The sequence below is a fragment of the Chaetodon trifascialis genome, chromosome 14 (assembly GCF_039877785.1).
Source record: "Chaetodon trifascialis isolate fChaTrf1 chromosome 14, fChaTrf1.hap1, whole genome shotgun sequence".
NCBI classification, from domain to species: Eukaryota; Metazoa; Chordata; class Actinopteri; order Chaetodontiformes; family Chaetodontidae; genus Chaetodon; species Chaetodon trifascialis.
In genome coordinates this window covers 27,500,090-27,517,092 of record NC_092069.1, presented here as the reverse complement: position 1 = coordinate 27,517,092, position 17,003 = coordinate 27,500,090, and the positions used below count along the sequence as shown (strand labels likewise).

The window sequence follows — 17,003 nt, the reverse complement described above, 5'->3', positions numbered from 1 at the left end:
CACACACACGCACACACACACACACACACACGCACACACACACGTCTGTGTGTGTTTGAGTGGAGTCATAAAGCATTATGAATGGATTATAACAGTACGGATGTGGTCTTCTTGTTGTGTCACAGTGTTTTTCACAGCGTGTTTCGATCATGATTTATGCTCATGTTCTGAACATCATGTGGGGACAAATAAATGAAGACACTTGTTGGGACAACAGCATAGTGAGACCTAACAGACAGACGGAAGTAATAATCTGTGTTTGTGCATGAATCCTGAGCTGAGCAGAAACATTCAGAGTGAGACCTCTTAACGCTCACACTCTCTGCTCACAGACACAGCAGGAAGTAGCAGCAGCAGCAGCAGCAGAAGAAGAAGAAGAAGAAGAAGAGACGGAGAGAGAGTCACAGTTTGTATGATCCTCGATCAGACAGCACAAATAATCGATAGTCGATACATAGAGTCACACCTTAGTGTTCGTTTGTTGTTGATGTGTTGTTGTTGTGATGATGTCAGCACTACAGCTTCCTGCTGAGCTATGGCTGCAGGTGTTCAGCTTCCTGTCCTGGACAGACAAACTGAGCATGCGCTGCACCTGTTCACACTTCAGACAGCTGCTGGATAAGTCCCGCCCCATGTGGCGAGGCTTCAGCGTCGTGCTTCAGCACTTCTCCCTGTACAACCAGCCGTTCTGGCGCAGCCTGGCTCAGAGGCACGTGGCCAGTGTGTTGGTGCGTTCAGGTAAGAGGAAACACCTTAGGCAGCTTTCCACCTGGCTTCCTGCTCTCAGCGCGCTGCGATTGGACTACTGGAGGGAGGGGGGCGTTGATGAGCTGAAACTGTTCAGCCAGCTGCAGCGTCTGTCCATCACGAGCTGCTGCACTCCGCTAAAGAACATCAACTTCCTGTCTCCTCTGAGTCATCACCTGATGCAGCTCAGTCTCTGTAACGTGCAGCTCACCTGTCACGCCTCTCACCTGCTGGCTAGCATCAATCAGCTGAATTGTCTCACCTCACTGCTGCTGCACCACGATGGCACTCTGAGAGTCCCGACACTCAGCAGCGTCCTGACTCACCTGACCAAGCTGAAACACCTGTCCTGGACCATGATCACCTACAAGACACTGTCACATGACTTCTTCAGCCCTGCCCAACTCACAGGTAAACACAAAGACAGGTAAACGCAAACACACACACACACACACACACACACACACACACACACACACACACACACACACACACACACACACACACACACACACACATTAATTTATATAGCGCCAAATTGCAAAAAAGTGGTCTCAGGGCATGTTCCATACAGAGCAGGTCTAGACCTTGGTGGAGGATGCAGTCCACATTGAACTGAACTACATCATTTAACACCTCAACCACCCAGGGACATGCAAGGATCCTGTTAGTAGACTTTGGTCTGGGACCATTGTCCCAGAAATCCTCACTCAGCTCACTATGTCAGCCTCCACCTGACAAACATCCTGACAGACAGGAAGCAGCAGGTGAGGCTGGGGAAAATCACATCCAGCACCTGGACCATCAGCACTGGAACCCCCCAGGCATGTCTGCTCTCCCCCCGCTTCAGGTTTTCAGTACTTCAGGAGAAGCCCCACAATACTGCCCCCCATCACCATCCTCAACAACACACAGTTTCTACTGTGGAAACCTTCAGGTTTCTGGGATCCACCATCTCCCAGGACCTAAGGTGGATTTCAAACAAAGCCTCAATCATCAAGAAGGCACAACAGCTGCTGATCCATTTCTACACAGGAAATAATCCAGTCTGTTCTGAGCACATCCATCATCGTCTGGTTTGGGTCTGACACCGAACAGGACCAGAACAACGACTGCTGAGAAGATCATTGGTGCCAACCTGCCCTCCATTCAGGACTGACACACCTCCAGACTGAGGAACAGGCAGGAAGCTGCGGACCCCTCACATCCTGGAGACCACCTGTTCCAACTTCTGTCCTCTGGTCGGTGCTACAGATCACTGAACACCAAAACCACCAGACACAGAAACAGTTTGTTCCCAGCAGCCGTCAGCTTGATAAACGGTTGGCAGTCAGACACTGACACCCAAACATCCGCTGATTGGACATTTATCATCCAATAATTAGCAGTGCTATGATGAAAGGTGTGTTGACTCATAACAGGTGTAATAGCAGGTATCTTGTGTCTGTCTTCCAGCAGGTGGCAGCACTCTACAGTTGTCTGACCTGCAGTTGTTGGACTATGATGCCATGGTGACACAGGAAGTTCTGCAACCTTTGTCCCGCCTCCACAGCCTGTCAGTCTTTCACTTGTACTCTGTACCTGGTCCTATTTGTCACCTGAAAACATGGCTGCTGTCACTTCCGCAGCTCCGCAGCCTCAGTGTGCACGGTGAGTCTCATCATTTACTGTAACTCTACTGAGTATTGTGATCAGTTACATGCTAGTTACTCAAAAATAGTAGTTACAGCGAAAAGTTACCCCATTAAAAAGTATTTCAATTACTGATTAACCACGCCCAGCTCACCTTAGACAGAGAAAGACACCAAGGGGGACAGAGAGAAGACAGGACACATGAGGGAATGCAGGGAGGCAGGCAGGATAATACTAGCAAAAATGAATTTGTTTATGTTGCTGCATAAAAAATAACTAAATCACTCAGCATCTGTAATTTACGTCATTCAATACCAGTTAACTCCAAACATGACCAAGTTACTGTAACATGTTATTTTTAACACATTAGTCCTGCTGTGACTCTACTGTGACTCTATGGTCACTCTGCTGTCACTCTGCTGTCACTCTACTGTGACTCTACTGTCACTCTGCTGTCACTCCACTGTGACTCTACTGTCACTCTGCTGTCACTCCACTGTGACTCTACTGTCACTCTGCTTTGACTCTACTGTGACTCTACTGTCACTCTGCTGTCACTCTACTGTCACTCTGCTGTCACTCTGCTGTCACTCTACTGTCACTCTGCTGTCACTCTGCTGTCACTCCACTGTGACTCTACTGTCACTCTGCTGTCACTCCACTGTGACTCTACTGTCACTCTGCTTTGACTCTACTGTGACTCTGCTGTCACTCTGCTGTCACTCTACTGTGACTCTGCTGTCACTGCTGTCACTCTACTGTGACTCTGCTGTCACTCTGCTGTCACTCTACTGTGACTCTGCTGTCACTCTGCTGTCACTCTACTGTGACTCTGCTGTCACTCTGCTGTCACTCCACTGTGACTCTACTGTCACTCTGCTGTGACTCTACTGTGACTCTTGAACTATTTCTAGTCCTTTCAGTGCTTGACCTTCAGCTGAATCTTAGATTTCGTCCAGCATTTTCACCTCCACTGACACTCAATGCTCACACCTGTATTAACACATTTAAATAGAAACTTACACTCACTTCAGCACTTCCACTCTAACTGCCACGTCAACTTTGTTCAGTTTTTGAAGTCTTCAAATTATCAGCAGTGAGCACAACAAAGTCATTTTCAGACATTTTTTCCAGTTTGGTTTTGAACAATAACACATCAATTACTTTCAATGAAAGACAGGCCGAACTTTTGTTTGTTCTGCTGCTGCTCAAACCTCTGAGATGCAGTCATTTCACCAAGTCATGACCACCTCACTCTGTCCAATAGGAGGCCATCCCCTGGCAGCGTATGCTGACTTCCTGCCGTCCTCCCTCCTCAGTCTGACTCTCTGTGTGGATCTGCAGCCTGAAGATCTGCAGGTGGTCTCACACAGAGCTCCTCACCTGGAACACCTGCACCTGGAGCCCTGGAGCTCCTCCTCCAACCTGGTCAGACTCCTCCCACAGTTGTTCCCTCGCCTGAGAACGCTCCGGATCAGGTGAGTTACTGACACCTGATGACCTCTTTTTTCAGCATATGCATCAAACTTGAACTCATGAGTGGGTAACTCTGCCTTCTAGAAATTACCACTGAAGTATAATTCCTGTTGGAGGAGGCTGAAAATGAAGTGATCCCCTATAATCAATAATCAGTAACTGGATTAAGTCCAATGATGACCCTGAGGGGTTCAGACAAACTGAAACCTGAAGATTGATGGACTGAAGACTGGTTAGATTTGATTAGATTTTGATTCATTTGTCCTTCTGCAAGGCAAATTTTTTCCACCTTCCGCACAACCTCAGTGATCAAAAACAAATCAAACTGGACAGAAGACATCAAATTTGAGAGATACATACATGAATCCCACACATACACCCACTACCACCACATTAAAATTCAAAGCTGCTTCCTTAAATACGCCGCTGATCTTAAACATGGTCAAACACATGGTAGCCATCACAGACCATCTGCTTCCTGTCTCAGTAATCTGACATCTGTGTTGAGCTGCAGTCAGTCTCATTTCCTGTCACAGAAATGCTGAAATGAGCTCATTTTAATGTCACACCATTATCAAATCCCTTTTGGAATCATGATCTTATAAATGAAGAGAATTTGTAAATTATGTTTTTAGTTGAGCCCTGACTAAACAGCACTACCGGTGTGTCAGCTCTGACAGAGGCTTGTCCTCCAGATTCTACTTTTCATCAGTCAGTCAGACAGAACAGGAGAGGAGGAGACGTGCAGCCATTTTTTCTACTCAGTTTGTGTGTGACATTGACCAGAGTCAATTTACATCATTTGAGAATCGTGGTATTGAGAATTTTCAGCCCATCATCACACTGCATCGACCACCAAGATATTCATCAGTGTCTATGCAAAAATTTCTGACAATCACTGTGTTTTCTGATGCCAAATTAATCTTAAAAGGAAGATGTTTGGACCAAAAGGAAATGTTTGGCTCTAAAGAGATTCCTTGATGAAAAGACTGAAGCAACGTTTTGTAATATTATGAGATCATTTGAGTCTCACAGCTGACTGCTCTGTAAATGACATGTCTGAACATTTCAACAACACCTTTGTTAAAGAAAGTAACACCAGGATGAACTCAGTCAGACTTTAGGACAGACCACAGCTCTGAAACTGAGACTGAAATCATCAGCGACCTCAGACTAAACTCTGATGTTCTCGTCGTTTGATACAGTTGACTATGATATCTGATTCAATGGTCCTGATCAATTATTGGTCTTTGACTGAGTGTTAAACTGGTTTCAAACAAACATCAAAGGCACAAAGTTTGACGTCAGGCTTTGAGATCATGTGTCTGGCAAACATGACATCTGTTTGAGGTTGCAGGGAGCTGATTGGTCCATTACTGGTGTCACTCTACATGCTGCCACTGGGTGGCGTCATTACAGAACACAAAGTATGTTTCTATGCAGACGACACACGACTGAACATCTGTGCTGAACCAGATGATGCTGCAGCTACAGACTCCATCACTGACCGTCAGTTAATCAATAAATCAATGGATGAGCAATAATTTATTGAAACCCTTCTAGTGTGCAATGAAACAAAAAAGGACACACAGGAACCAAAGCCTCACACCTCTACACAGAACACAAGAAAAAACCAGGACTACTACAGTTTGTTTTTTGTGTGAAGCACTTGATGCGTAGGATTTCCTGTATGAACTGTGTCATACAAATTAAGTTTATAATTATTATTTTAGTTATTAAATGAATAAAACTGACAGAAAATGAGCTGCTCACTGATTGGATGAATCATAGCAATTCTTATTGGAAGAAACACATGGTTTCCATAGTGACTGGGTGGTTTCCATAATGACCTTCTGTTTGCTGAGTCGAGTGCATTTGTGTTGCAGACATCATCATGTGTCAGATGGAGACTTCTTGCATCTGCAGCAGCTCCAGCATCTCCACACTGTGGAGGTTCTCGATTCATATCACAGACCAGACGCGAGCGATCCGAGTCGGATTGTCTACAAGCCGAGTCCTCGTCTGCTGCTGCTGATATCTGACCTGCAGAATCTAACCAACCACAGAGTCCGAGTCATCACTACCTCACAGAGAGACCCGCTCAACTGCCACTGTGTCTGACCAATCAGAATGGACCAAATAGAGGAAAGTTCTTACTGGGCTAGTTTAGATAAAATTAAGAGAGAAAGGTACAAACAGGGGCTGCACGGTGGCGCAGCAGGTAGTGCGTGTGCCTCACAGCAAGAAGTTCGCCCGTTCGATCCCGGGTCGGGCCTTTCTGTGTGAAGTTTGCATGATCTTCCCGTGCATGCGTGGGTTCTCTCCGGGCTCTCCGGCTTCCTCCCACAGACCAAAAACATGCTCATTAGGTTGATTGGTGACTCTAACATTGTCCTTAGGTGTGAGTGTGAACGTGAATGGTTGTTTGTCTGTATATGTTGCCCTGCAATTGACTGGCGTATCCTGCCTTTCGCCCAATGACAGCCCCCCCCCCCCCAAACCCCAAAAGGGATAGTCGGGTTTAGACGATGGATGGATGGAAGGTACGAACAGAGAATCAGATCATGTGTTGGATGTGACTCTTATGTTATGCGGAGGAGCCATTTTTCACCTGCAGCAGCTAAATCAACTACCTGCTCATTCAGACATTGTTCTGCTTGAGAAAAGAGAGGCAAACAACTTTCTTGTTAGCAGTTGGGTCCAGGACCTCAGTACCAAAGTGCTGCGGGATGACCGTCGTCTTAAGCTTTTATTGTCCTGTGGATTAAAACATCGGGTGAAACACCGCTAAAGACGAGGATCATCACGAAACAAGACAGAGTATGTTACTTACATACTTTAAATTTATAACCAGAAATTTAAAACAACAACTAATGTTCAACCATTTCCAACGTTAATCCAACTCAATTCAACTCCTGACTGCCGACAGTTAACAAGACATTTTTCATTCAATTTCTTGCATTTTCCACTTTTGGTACTTGACAAAAGCTTGCTGAGCAACTGTAAATGACACAAAACATCGCCATTTGGAGCATGTTAGTGTTCCCTATGCAGAAAATCACTTCCTGCCCTCCATCTGCGGTTCATGAGACCGATATTTGAATTATTGAACATGTGCCTTTTTGTGTGTGACTGCTGCCAGCTGCCATCACTGTTGCATGATGGGTAAGGTTGCTCCATATTAGCAGATGAATGTTAAATTTCTAAGAGTGTCAGCCTGTATCATGTTTTGTAGCTGTTTTTATTTGTCATTGTAAGGTCCTTCTGTCTTTCTTGTGCTGCAGAACAGCACAAACACTAAAGCGGGTGCCTCAAACCCAGCAGACAGCAGGATTATCCAGGTCGAGTTTGAGCCTCAACCTGATGAAGCTCAGTGGAGGCATCCTGATCGTTCATTCCAATCTGATGGAGATCTTTGAGCGTGTGATGGTCCACATGCTGCAGCTCAACGCTGCATTTCAAAGCTCAGTTTTATTCCTGTCAGCACAACCAAGACACTGAATACTGTGAAAACGTATCCTGTCAGCTGGTTGTAATCAGTCAAAGTAGACAAAGTTCAGGTCAGCAGCAGGTCACTGAAATAAAGTGTTCTTCCTGCTGTGGCACATTTAAAATTCATTCATTCATTTATTGATCAGTCCAAAGGGACGAGTTCTGTTCACAACTGAAGGTGACAAATACAGAAAACAAAGACCTTTATTTTGAAATTACAAACAGGCTTCCTGTTCAGGTATTTACAGCTGAAAAAAAAAACAAAAACATAAAATTTCTATAAAAAGACCAAAAACGTTCACTTCCTGCATCCATGCAGTCCATTATTAAGCTCCCACAATGCTTTGCATTCAGACAGGTGTGCTGGGCAGAGTCCGACAGTTTCCAGTTCAGCTGTTGATCTGCTGTCATCACTCTGATGTGTCACCATCTTTCTGTTTCTTCTTCTTCTTCTTCTTTTTGGCACTTTCGACAACCTGCAGGCCAAAAACAAACATGATTCAACCTCACGTGACGACAAGTGACCTCACGTGACGACACGTGACGACACGTGACCTCACGTGACGACACGTGACCTCACGTGACGACACGTGACCTCACGTGACGACACGTGACCTCACGTGACGACACGTGACCTCACGTGACGACACGTGACCTCACGTGACGACACGTGACCGCGCAGCTCGCCGTTTGCCTTCAGGAACACTGCCGTCACCTGCTGCTGTGGACAACAGGAAGCAGCTCGCTGAATGTTTAACACAAAGCTGAAACTGACCTGAGCTCAAGCCTTTAACCAGCTCCCACTTCCTGACACACACCTGAATGTTTTCGGCCGCTCTTCTCTGGACAAGTTGGATTTTACGCCTTTTATGTAATTTGTGTTTAATAATTATTCAGTGGTTGTCGTTTCCACCCCATGCGCCGTCGTTATTTTTGTACTTTTAGTATGAAACTTAAACATTCTTTTTATCTGTTTTTAGGTTTTATATATGTGAATTGTCCTCATCGCCCCCTGCTGGCCATTAGACAGAATGCAGGTTTAAGGCACTTCACATGGCTTTGTGCACTTCTTTCATACAGTCTGCGAATCAAACTCACCTCTGTTTCAGGCTCTGCCTCCACCTCCTCAGGCCCCGCTTCCTCCAGTTTCTGCCTCTTCTCTTTCTTTTTCTTCTTCTTCTCTTTCTTCACATCCTCCGCAGATGGCGTGCTGGGTGTTGTAGCTTCGCCATCGCTGTCTAATGCTTCCCTTTTCCTCTGCAGAGCACAGGTCAAAGGTCAGAGAGACTCATCTTACTGGTCACAGTCAACATGAACTCTGGATGCCAGATGGCCACTGTCAACCAGTAATGATGTCATCACAGTGAAAGACAGGTGACGATGCAAACATCATATCAGATTCAGCCAATCGAGGCACAGACCGCCCACAGGTGTGTGTTTGTACTGATCATTAAATATTGATCAGTGGTTTTATATCTGATCAAAAAAGCAAATCAGAAAATTTCACTCAAGTTCTTCAACTGAGAACCTGAACTGGTTTCCACAGCTGAAGCTCCAGCAGGGTCATGTGATTGGTCCTCTGATAAGGTGAGCTTACCTTTGCTGATGAGTCACATGACTCCTCTGTCGCCCGGGACACACTGTCAATCAAAACAAAAACTGTTTTTAATGAAGGTTTGAAAAATGTTTGATCTCAACATTAAACATGAACAGCAGTGATGTCACCACTGTCAGTGTGACATCACTGCTGAGGTCAGTATGACATCACTGTATTCAGGTGAGCTGCAGCTCAGCACACAGCAGAGCGAAGACGCTCGAACCTGAAAGTTCGTGTAGCAGACGGACTCCCTCAGAGAGCACGTCAGCTCGGTGAGGGATAACTGTCTGCAACCTACCTGAGATACACCTGTTTTTAAAAAACAACCCAGCTCACCACCGACACACCTGGACACACCTGGACACACCTGACTGCCTGTATAGGACCTGTCTGCTGCAGTTTACCCATCCTGCTGAACCCCGCAGCCCCTCAGGTGAGCGTACCTGTAGTCGACATATTGGTTCTTCCAGTCGTCCGGCGTGCTGCCGTTGGGTTTGCCGTGTTTGTCGAGGAGTCCTTTCTGAATCATCATCTTCTTCTGACTCGCCTGATCAACAAAGTTACCATTAAACATTCAGAGTTCACAGGAGGAACTTTATTACTTTCACTGATCACTAGTGATCAATAACTTCAGGCGTACCTTCGGTCCCAGACCCCACTTCCGAGGATACGTGTCTCTCTCCATGATCACCCTCTTTATCTTCGCCACGACGCCGTGATCACACGTGGAGATCACGGCTGTCGTCATCAGAGCGACAGCTGGAGGAGAACAGATCGATAAATCATCAACACGGCTTCACCTGACTCGATCAATAACCTGCACGCGTCCCAATACTCCGTGAAGCCATCAGAAAAGGGTGATAGATAGCAGGTCATCACAGCCCGAGAGCTACTGACGCTCCTAACTTCATCATGTGGCTTCACCTGCCACGCACGCACGCACAGTCTCACCTGTGCAGATGGCTTCACCCTTGGTTGTTATGACGACGATGTCCTGGTTGAGCTCGATGCCATCTTCATACCGGAGGACACCTGGCAGCATGATCTTTGCCCCGTAGCAAATGGCGTTCACCTGGAGACAACAGTCGGAGTCACTCCGGTGCATTTGGACAGTCACATTCAGTTGTAGCTAGGTGTTCCCAATAAAGTGGACACAGCAGGTGTCTGACAGGAGGAAGACTCACAGCGCTGTCCTTCATCACCAGCCGTTTGAGCGACACCAGCAGCTTCTCCAGAGGGAAGATCACCCTCCTCAGGTACGACTCGTCCTTGTTGTGGTCCAGCTGCCACTGAGCGTCTAGCACGTCGTGCATCGTCACCATGTGGTCCTATCACAGAAAAGACATCGTGATGTGACGGCACAGGTACGCAGTGATGTCATTATGATGTCAGCAGCGTTGAGGCTCCACAGGTGATGTAACCTGTGGCTCTGCTGCAGGTTTCTGTTTCAAAGTTTAATTAGCAGACCTGCACTGAGCAGCAGGGCTGAACTCAACACTTTGAACCTGAGCCCCCGCGGGAGGCCACAGGTGAACAGGAAGTGACGCTGACCTTCTCTCCCAAGACTCCAGACCGGACTCTCCTGAGCTCCTGCATCTGACCTCCGACCCCAAGCATCAGACCCAGGTGGACGCACAGGGTCCGAATGTAAGTTCCTGCCTCACAGCTCACCCAGAATATACCTGCAACAGAGTCATGTGACCTCAACAACGCGGTGACATCAGCAGCAAACACCATCCGCCATGAAAACAAAAACATTGAGTCACCTGAAATTCTGAGCAGTTTCAAGTTTCAGGTTAGATTGGACTATGGCCGGGCGATAGAACGACAGCGATATGTCTCGCGATAGACACGTCATCAATATCAATATAATGTGCGTTCGATAAAACATTAAATTTTTTTTTCTTTGTCGGAAGAAACCTGAAGTTGTGAAGCGAGGTTGGTTGCATGAACAAAGGCACTCGCTCTCAGGTAACCGAGCAACGTAGGTAGTAATCGCTAATCAGTGAGAGAGACACGCTAACAGCCAATCATGTAACAGTATCAAGTTCGGTTGCGCCGTGTCGTTGTCTCATGTTTGATGCTCCGCGAGGAGTGAGATGAGAAACAGAAAGTGAGCGCTGCAGCGAGCGAAGAATAAAACAGGGAAAGTCAGCTCAGTATGGAGTTTTTTGGATTTTATAAGTCGGACCGTCGTCAGACCAATGTGGTCTGTAACTTATGCAAGACTGTCGTCCCCACCAAGACCAGTAACACCACAAACTTATTGAACCAGCTTAGCCGCGCTCACTCTTTGGAGCGCAGCCGTATTCGCCAACGTCCAACAACCGCAGCAGCACCGACAAGCAGCTGACCGCCATGCAGAGGTATCTGCTTCAGTGCCTGATGACAAATCATCTAAAAGGCACGAAGACGTAACGGAGGCAGCGGCATCTCATACAGCTAAAGACACGCTTCACTGAGCACTGAGGAGAAGCCAGCTTACAAACAGCTCTTACAATAAAAATATAACTGAACAGTTCATGTATGTTCAGAGGAAGAAGAGCGACTGAAGTTGTTCTTATGTCTAGGCTGGTTTTATAGTTCAGTCAGTGTTACTGTGCTGTCATCATGTTTGTTTGTTTGTTACAGATGTCAAGTATCTGCTGTGTTTCTAAAACACTGCACATATCTGAAAACATTTTATTCAGCAGAAGGTGAATCAGTTTGTGAACTTTCTGCACTAAACCTGCAGAAAAAAAGTTCTCAGGTTTCTCTGTTTACATTTTTACACTTTTTTTACATTTATTATTTGAGTGTTTTCCATGGCTGTGTTGACATTTCCTTTCTGCCTCGATAGCTGAGGGATTATAATCAGAGGAAGGTTCAATTTAAAATAAAAATGTTTAAATTGAATGTATTTTTCTCCTGGTCCTTATTTTAAACAGGTCATAAAAAACATCAATAATTATCGATATCGACCGATATAAAACACTTATATCGTGATACAGTTTTCAGACATGTGGCCCAGCCCTAGATTGGACACCGATCGACAGGTAAGGCTCACCTGAGAACAGACGGACTCAAGTGAACCATCAACTGGTGTGTATTGACTGCTGATCACTGATCTTACCCAGTCTCCTCTCCGGGTCGTACTCGATCAGTTTGCTCTCATAGATCGTTCGGACCCTCAGCTGACGTTTCACGGCGGCGATCAGCGGCGGCCGCTGGAACAGAGCGCCGGTCAGCGTCTCCAGCGCCTGCAGACGATCACAGGCAGCCAATCAGCGCGCAGCATCACCATCTTTCTGATCAAATGTGTTTGTACTCTCTCGTCTCTACATGGAGAATCAATCACTTCTATGATTTCCTTCCTGCGAAACAGACCAGCGCTGGAATCCATCGATCGGCTGCGCAGCAGGAAGCGGTCAGACTTACCCGAGCCAGAGTGTGTTCGCTCTCTATCGCATTGTGCAGCCGAACGATCCCCACATACTCTTTACCTGCAACACACACACAGAGAGTAGTGAGGGGGGCCGCTGGTTTTTACTGTGCTCTCACGCCCGCCAGCCGGGTGGAGCCTTTCAGTGCTACACTCATTCATCACAAGCGCGCTGTTCTGGAAGCTCTCTCATTCCAACAGGAAGCGGTCATCTGTGTACCGGCGCTCTGCTGGGACTTGACCAATCGCGTGGCTCGATCCACACAGACAATCAGACAGCCCGTGACCTTTGGGTCGAGTGTCCCGCTGTGACCCGTCTTCTCCACCCGCAGGATCCTCCTGATCCATGCCACGACCTCATGAGATGACGGGTTCGCCGGTTTGTCCAGGTTGATGAAGCCTGACCTGTCAAGAAGCAGGAAACAGGAAGTAAAAATCACACGCGCTAATGTGTCTGTTCAAAGAGCATTGTAGCGTAGCATTGATCTAGAGGTCACCTGACATAATCCTGACGTTGTTAGCGTGTTAGCATAGCATTTCTCTGAAGGTCACCCGACATAATTCTGACATTGTTAGCGTGTTAGCGTAGCATTTCTCTGAAGGTCACCCGACATAATCCTGATGATGTTAGCATGTTAGCATAGCATTTCTCTGAAGGTCACCCGACATAATTCTGACATTGTTAGCGTGTTAGCGTAGCATTTCTCTGAAGGTCACCCGACATAATCCTGATGATGTTAGCATGTTAGCATAGCATTTCTCTGAAGGTCACCCGACATAATCCTGATGATGTTAGCATGTTAGCATAGCATTTCTCTGAAGGTCACTCAACATAATCCTGATGATGTTAGCATGTTAGCATAGCATTTCTCTGAAGGTCACCTGACATAATCCTGGATGGTCCTCTTCAGAGGGTTGCTGCCGTGTGGTAGAGGAGTGTAATGAGCTGTCCGGATGTTGAGTTTATCAAAATTCTGCAGGAAACAAAATTAAATATCAGACTGCAGTTTGTTCACTTCCTGCATGAAGAGGACCAACAGGAAGTCACAGCTGATTACAGCACACAGCCAGGCTCTTATTTTGGTAGTACATTATCTCCATCCTGTTTGGGTGTGCTTCATTTACTGCTCTGAAACTGAATAATTCAAAACATTTTGTTTATTTCTGTTCAGATGCAGGTGAATGTTAATTCGCCGAGTCTTCCTCTTTATGAGCAGATGTGAGCGTGTGACTAAGAATTCATTTGTCTGGTTATTATCATTAACGCGTGAATAGATTCGTTCATTCCATTTCCCATAAAAGAGTCATGTGATCAGAACAGGAAGTCGTCTTTGCAGCTGCGATGTCGAGTCGTTCTCTCCGCGCAGTTTCAGGTCATTGTCCGGCAGAACGCCGGGACAACGCCGGCACCGCGACAGAGAGGCCCCGCCCCCAGAACGGGAGCAGAGGCAGAGACTGCGACAAGATGGCCGCTCAGAGAATGGATAAACTGCTTCATCACTTCACATGAAGACGACTGCAGGGAAACTACAGACGGTCAATGTGCTCTTTTTGTCCCTTTTGGAGACCCGCAGTCTTTGTCATTAAACCACATCAAAAAATCTGTCGACATCTTGATTAACGTGTTGATTATGAGCCGTACTGCACGTGTCACATGACCTGCCCGGACTCACGCCACGTGTCACATGACCTGCCCGGACTCACGCCACGTGTCGCTGATTCTGATTATGATCTGGCCAGACTCACATGCAAGACTGGAGGTTAATCCACGCTGAAAAACACATGAAGAAGAAGGACAGGCTAAAGGTCAAGCTGGCTCTGACCACAAAACAAAGCTCCATCACGGCGAGCTTCACTTGATCAACACCTGATCCTGATGCGGTGATGGCATTTTTCTTCTTCTACAGTTGGATGTGCGACAAAAATCTCTGGACAAACGGTGACATGTGGAGGCGTGACATCACGACCTGGTCCATCTATACTGGACAAACCTCAACAACACTCGTCTCCATTAGTCACTGAGACACTGAAACATGGAGACACAGTCCAGAATCGATAAGTGGCTCCAGTTACTCGTCTTCCAGCAGGACACTGAAATCTGTCCAATGAGCAGTGATGTCACCACGTTCAGATCCCAAATAAAAATTGATTCAGAAACACAGACGTCGTTAAGAACACGCTGAAGGGAGGACGCGACCACAGGTGAGTGATGTGCGACAGGTAAACTCAGGCGTCTTACCTTGAGTAACAGGGGCCACTGTGACGTGTCCAGAGAGGCCACTTTAGACTCAGGTTTGATGAAGAAGTCTCCGCTCTGCTGGATCTCCTGTTCAACAGAGACAAACTGTCCAAACTTGGTTCATAAGACAATAAACTGATCAGCTGGCTCAAGTTCACTCACCCCAACTTCTTCTTCACTGACTCTCTTTGTCTTCTTCTTCTTCTTCACTGACGCTGCTGAAACACAATGGAAACGACTCTTTAATCGAGGCCAGAACACTTCGAGTCCAAATCCAGCACCTGGTGTGAGCGTGACGCCTTCATTAAAGGGGCTTGAACACACGACGCTGCGTTCAAGGTCTTCACTTTAAAAGTGTCCATAGGCTAAAAATATTTCAACAATGTTTCAGATTTTCAGCAGAAGCACAAAATGAACTTTGAAGTTTTATCTTTAGTTTGTTCACGAGGCTCCAGGAGCAGCCCACGTGGCCTCTCCCCCGACACGTGGTTGTTAGCGTCAAGCTAACACCCAGAGCTAACAGGCCAGCGAGTCCTGAGAGAGGTCCCACATGAAACAGGCCGTGGGGGAGCAGCTGAGGCCGATAACTGATCAGACTCCGGTCATCGATAACAGGAGCTGCTGACCGTCAGACTGAAACGTCTGCGGACACCCTAACCCCCTGAACCCCCTGAACCCCCTGAACCTCCTGAACCGCGTTCCGAATTTCAGACCTCCATGAGGTGAACGAACCTCACGTCGAACCGCAGTCTGAGCCGCCACATGCGGTCCTGCAGGGGCCGTGAGGGGCTCCGCGGGTCTGGCAGTGGTCCAGGGACCACAGGCCGACCTACAGACCCCGTGTCGGTGCTCGGCACAGCCACAGGTCGCTGCCATCATATTACAGGTTTCAGACTTTGGTGTCGGTGACGAACAGACTCGAGTCAAAGTTTAACGGGGACAGTGACGGCATGCGGACCTTCTAACGTCCAACAAAGACTTTAAGAAACGTGGACATGATCTCTGGAAACGAGCAGCTCACTCACCGTCTGCGTCCGCCATCTTCAACTGCGAGACTGAGCGCGCGCACACACCGCGAAGATCTCCTCCTCCGTCTTCTTCTTCTTCTTCTTCTTCTTCTTCTTCTTCTTCTTCTTCTTCTTCTCTTTCTCTGCTGCTTCTTCTTCTTGTATTTATTTGGCGGTTGGCAAACAAGGTTTGGCGCATTACCGCCACCTTCTGAACTGGAGTGTGGGTCTGGCCTCTCCTGCCGGCTCACAGCCTCTTGCTTAACCCAGCGCTCCCAAAATAAAAATAAAAATGTAAAACATGATTCACAATCATTCTTCTGCGGTGTGTCTGCAGTCCTCAAAGGGACTCCCTCTCCTTGAAGCTGCTGTATTAAACTTGCCTGATTCTATTTAATACATGACTCTAACATGCTCTACGCTCTCACTACAGGAGCCATTTCCATGCTTTTTAATTAAAACCAATGTATTATATAGACCAGTGTGACCCAATCTCATTCTGGATATCATGTCCTCCTCCTGTGCTGTCCTGTATGTCCCTCTAGCATTGCCCACAGATCTCTGGATGTTATAATAGCCTCGCTGTGCTTGCTCTGTCCCACTCGGACTGCCAGTTTTCCTTTAGCTTGGACTCAGAAATAAACTATGCTGTTTATTTCTGATTGACTGTAGGTAACATTTAGACTGGCCTCAGGCAAAGAGGTAGCTTCTTCAGCATTCTTGTCTGCCGGTTCATTTCCTGATACTCCTATATGAGCTGGCCCACACAGGCAACATTAACCCCAGAGCACTGCAGTCTATGCACCGCCTGCTAAATGTCCACAATAATGTCTTGTCTGGAGACCTAGCAGCGCAGAGGAGGAACATGATGCAACTACTAGCCTCTTTGGCCAATTATTGTCTCCCAAAGAAAGTGCAGTGAGAATTGTGACTAACTCTCCTGGACTGTCAGTCAGCCTCCCCTTCCTCTTCTCTTACATCTAAAACCAAACTAAGCTAAAGCTAAAACAAACGCTGCACCCACTATTTTCTGCTTTTCATGCATCCGTATAACTATTACTACCTCCTCCTCCTCCTCTTCCTCCAGGATGTGCACACAATTATTTAGGAAATGTAGCCAAAAATATAAACAGGAATAAAAATAAAAATATACGTAAGTAAAACCAAATATAGTTATATAACATGTATTATAATATATAACACATGTTATATATCATATAATAAAATTTAATTTAATCGCAATTAATCTCATGATTGTCATAGTCAACTCGCGATTAATCGCAAATTAATCGCTCATTTTTATCTACTCTAAATGTCCCTTGAATGATCATTTTAATACTGTTATCAACATGGAAAAGTGGATCGGCTGCTTTGTGCAAATGTTTTTTATTG

The 17,003-nt window shown here is 46.6% G+C and overlaps 2 protein-coding genes and 3 non-coding genes across 6 annotated transcripts; 1 reads left to right on the top strand and 4 right to left on the bottom strand.

Annotated features, from left to right (window-relative positions):
* Positions 1–301: 301 nt before the first annotated feature.
* Positions 302–7,598, top strand: LOC139342163 (uncharacterized). Of its 2 annotated transcripts, none has more exons than XM_070979118.1 (4): positions 302–1,158; positions 2,203–2,397; positions 3,647–3,857; positions 5,742–7,598. In XM_070979118.1, exons 1-4 carry the CDS (start codon positions 504–506, stop codon positions 5,974–5,976), a joined length of 1,296 nt encoding a protein of 431 aa, XP_070835219.1. In that variant the 5' UTR covers positions 302–503; the 3' UTR covers positions 5,977–7,598. The 2 variants fall into 2 exon arrangements, with proteins under 2 accessions (XP_070835219.1, XP_070835220.1); XM_070979119.1 differs by having other exon boundaries at positions 497–1,158; positions 2,206–2,397; positions 5,742–7,465.
* Positions 7,413–15,724, bottom strand: dkc1 (dyskeratosis congenita 1, dyskerin). Its single transcript, XM_070979115.1, has 15 exons — positions 15,630–15,724; positions 14,767–14,822; positions 14,605–14,691; positions 13,248–13,339; positions 12,586–12,770; positions 12,362–12,426; positions 12,057–12,183; positions 10,496–10,626; positions 10,129–10,272; positions 9,896–10,016; positions 9,585–9,703; positions 9,388–9,491; positions 8,945–8,987; positions 8,446–8,604; positions 7,413–7,823 (listed from the first exon to the last, which is right to left on the bottom strand). Exons 1-15 carry the CDS (start codon positions 15,643–15,645, stop codon positions 7,758–7,760), a joined length of 1,515 nt encoding a protein of 504 aa, XP_070835216.1. The 5' UTR covers positions 15,646–15,724; the 3' UTR covers positions 7,413–7,757.
* On the bottom strand, positions 9,787–9,863 carry LOC139342830 (small nucleolar RNA SNORD83). The gene has a single exon (XR_011603067.1). It is a non-coding gene; the product is annotated as a small nucleolar RNA SNORD83 (small nucleolar RNA).
* Positions 10,357–10,449, bottom strand: LOC139342834 (small nucleolar RNA SNORA36 family). The gene has a single exon (XR_011603071.1). It is a non-coding gene; the product is annotated as a small nucleolar RNA SNORA36 family (small nucleolar RNA).
* LOC139342835 (small nucleolar RNA SNORD17) lies at positions 13,633–13,871 on the bottom strand. Its single transcript, XR_011603072.1, has one exon. It is a non-coding gene; the product is annotated as a small nucleolar RNA SNORD17 (small nucleolar RNA).
* Positions 15,725–17,003: the final 1,279 nt, after the last annotated feature.

Coding starts and splice junctions, on each gene's coding strand:
- dkc1 (XM_070979115.1), bottom strand. Junction 12,184..12,361: donor GCGAACACACTCTGGCTCGG/GTAAGTCTGACC, acceptor GATCGTCTGCAG/GCGCTGGAGACGCTGACCGG. Junction 9,492..9,584: donor AGTGGGGTCTGGGACCGAAG/GTACGCCTGAAG, acceptor TTTGTTGATCAG/GCGAGTCAGAAGAAGATGAT.
- LOC139342163 (XM_070979118.1), top strand. CDS start 504: ATGATGTCAGCACTACAGCTTCCTGCTGAGCTATGGCTGCAGGTGTTC. Junction 1,159..2,202: donor CAGCCCTGCCCAACTCACAG/GTAAACACAAAG, acceptor TCTGTCTTCCAG/CAGGTGGCAGCACTCTACAG. Junction 3,858..5,741: donor CTGAGAACGCTCCGGATCAG/GTGAGTTACTGA, acceptor TTTGTGTTGCAG/ACATCATCATGTGTCAGATG.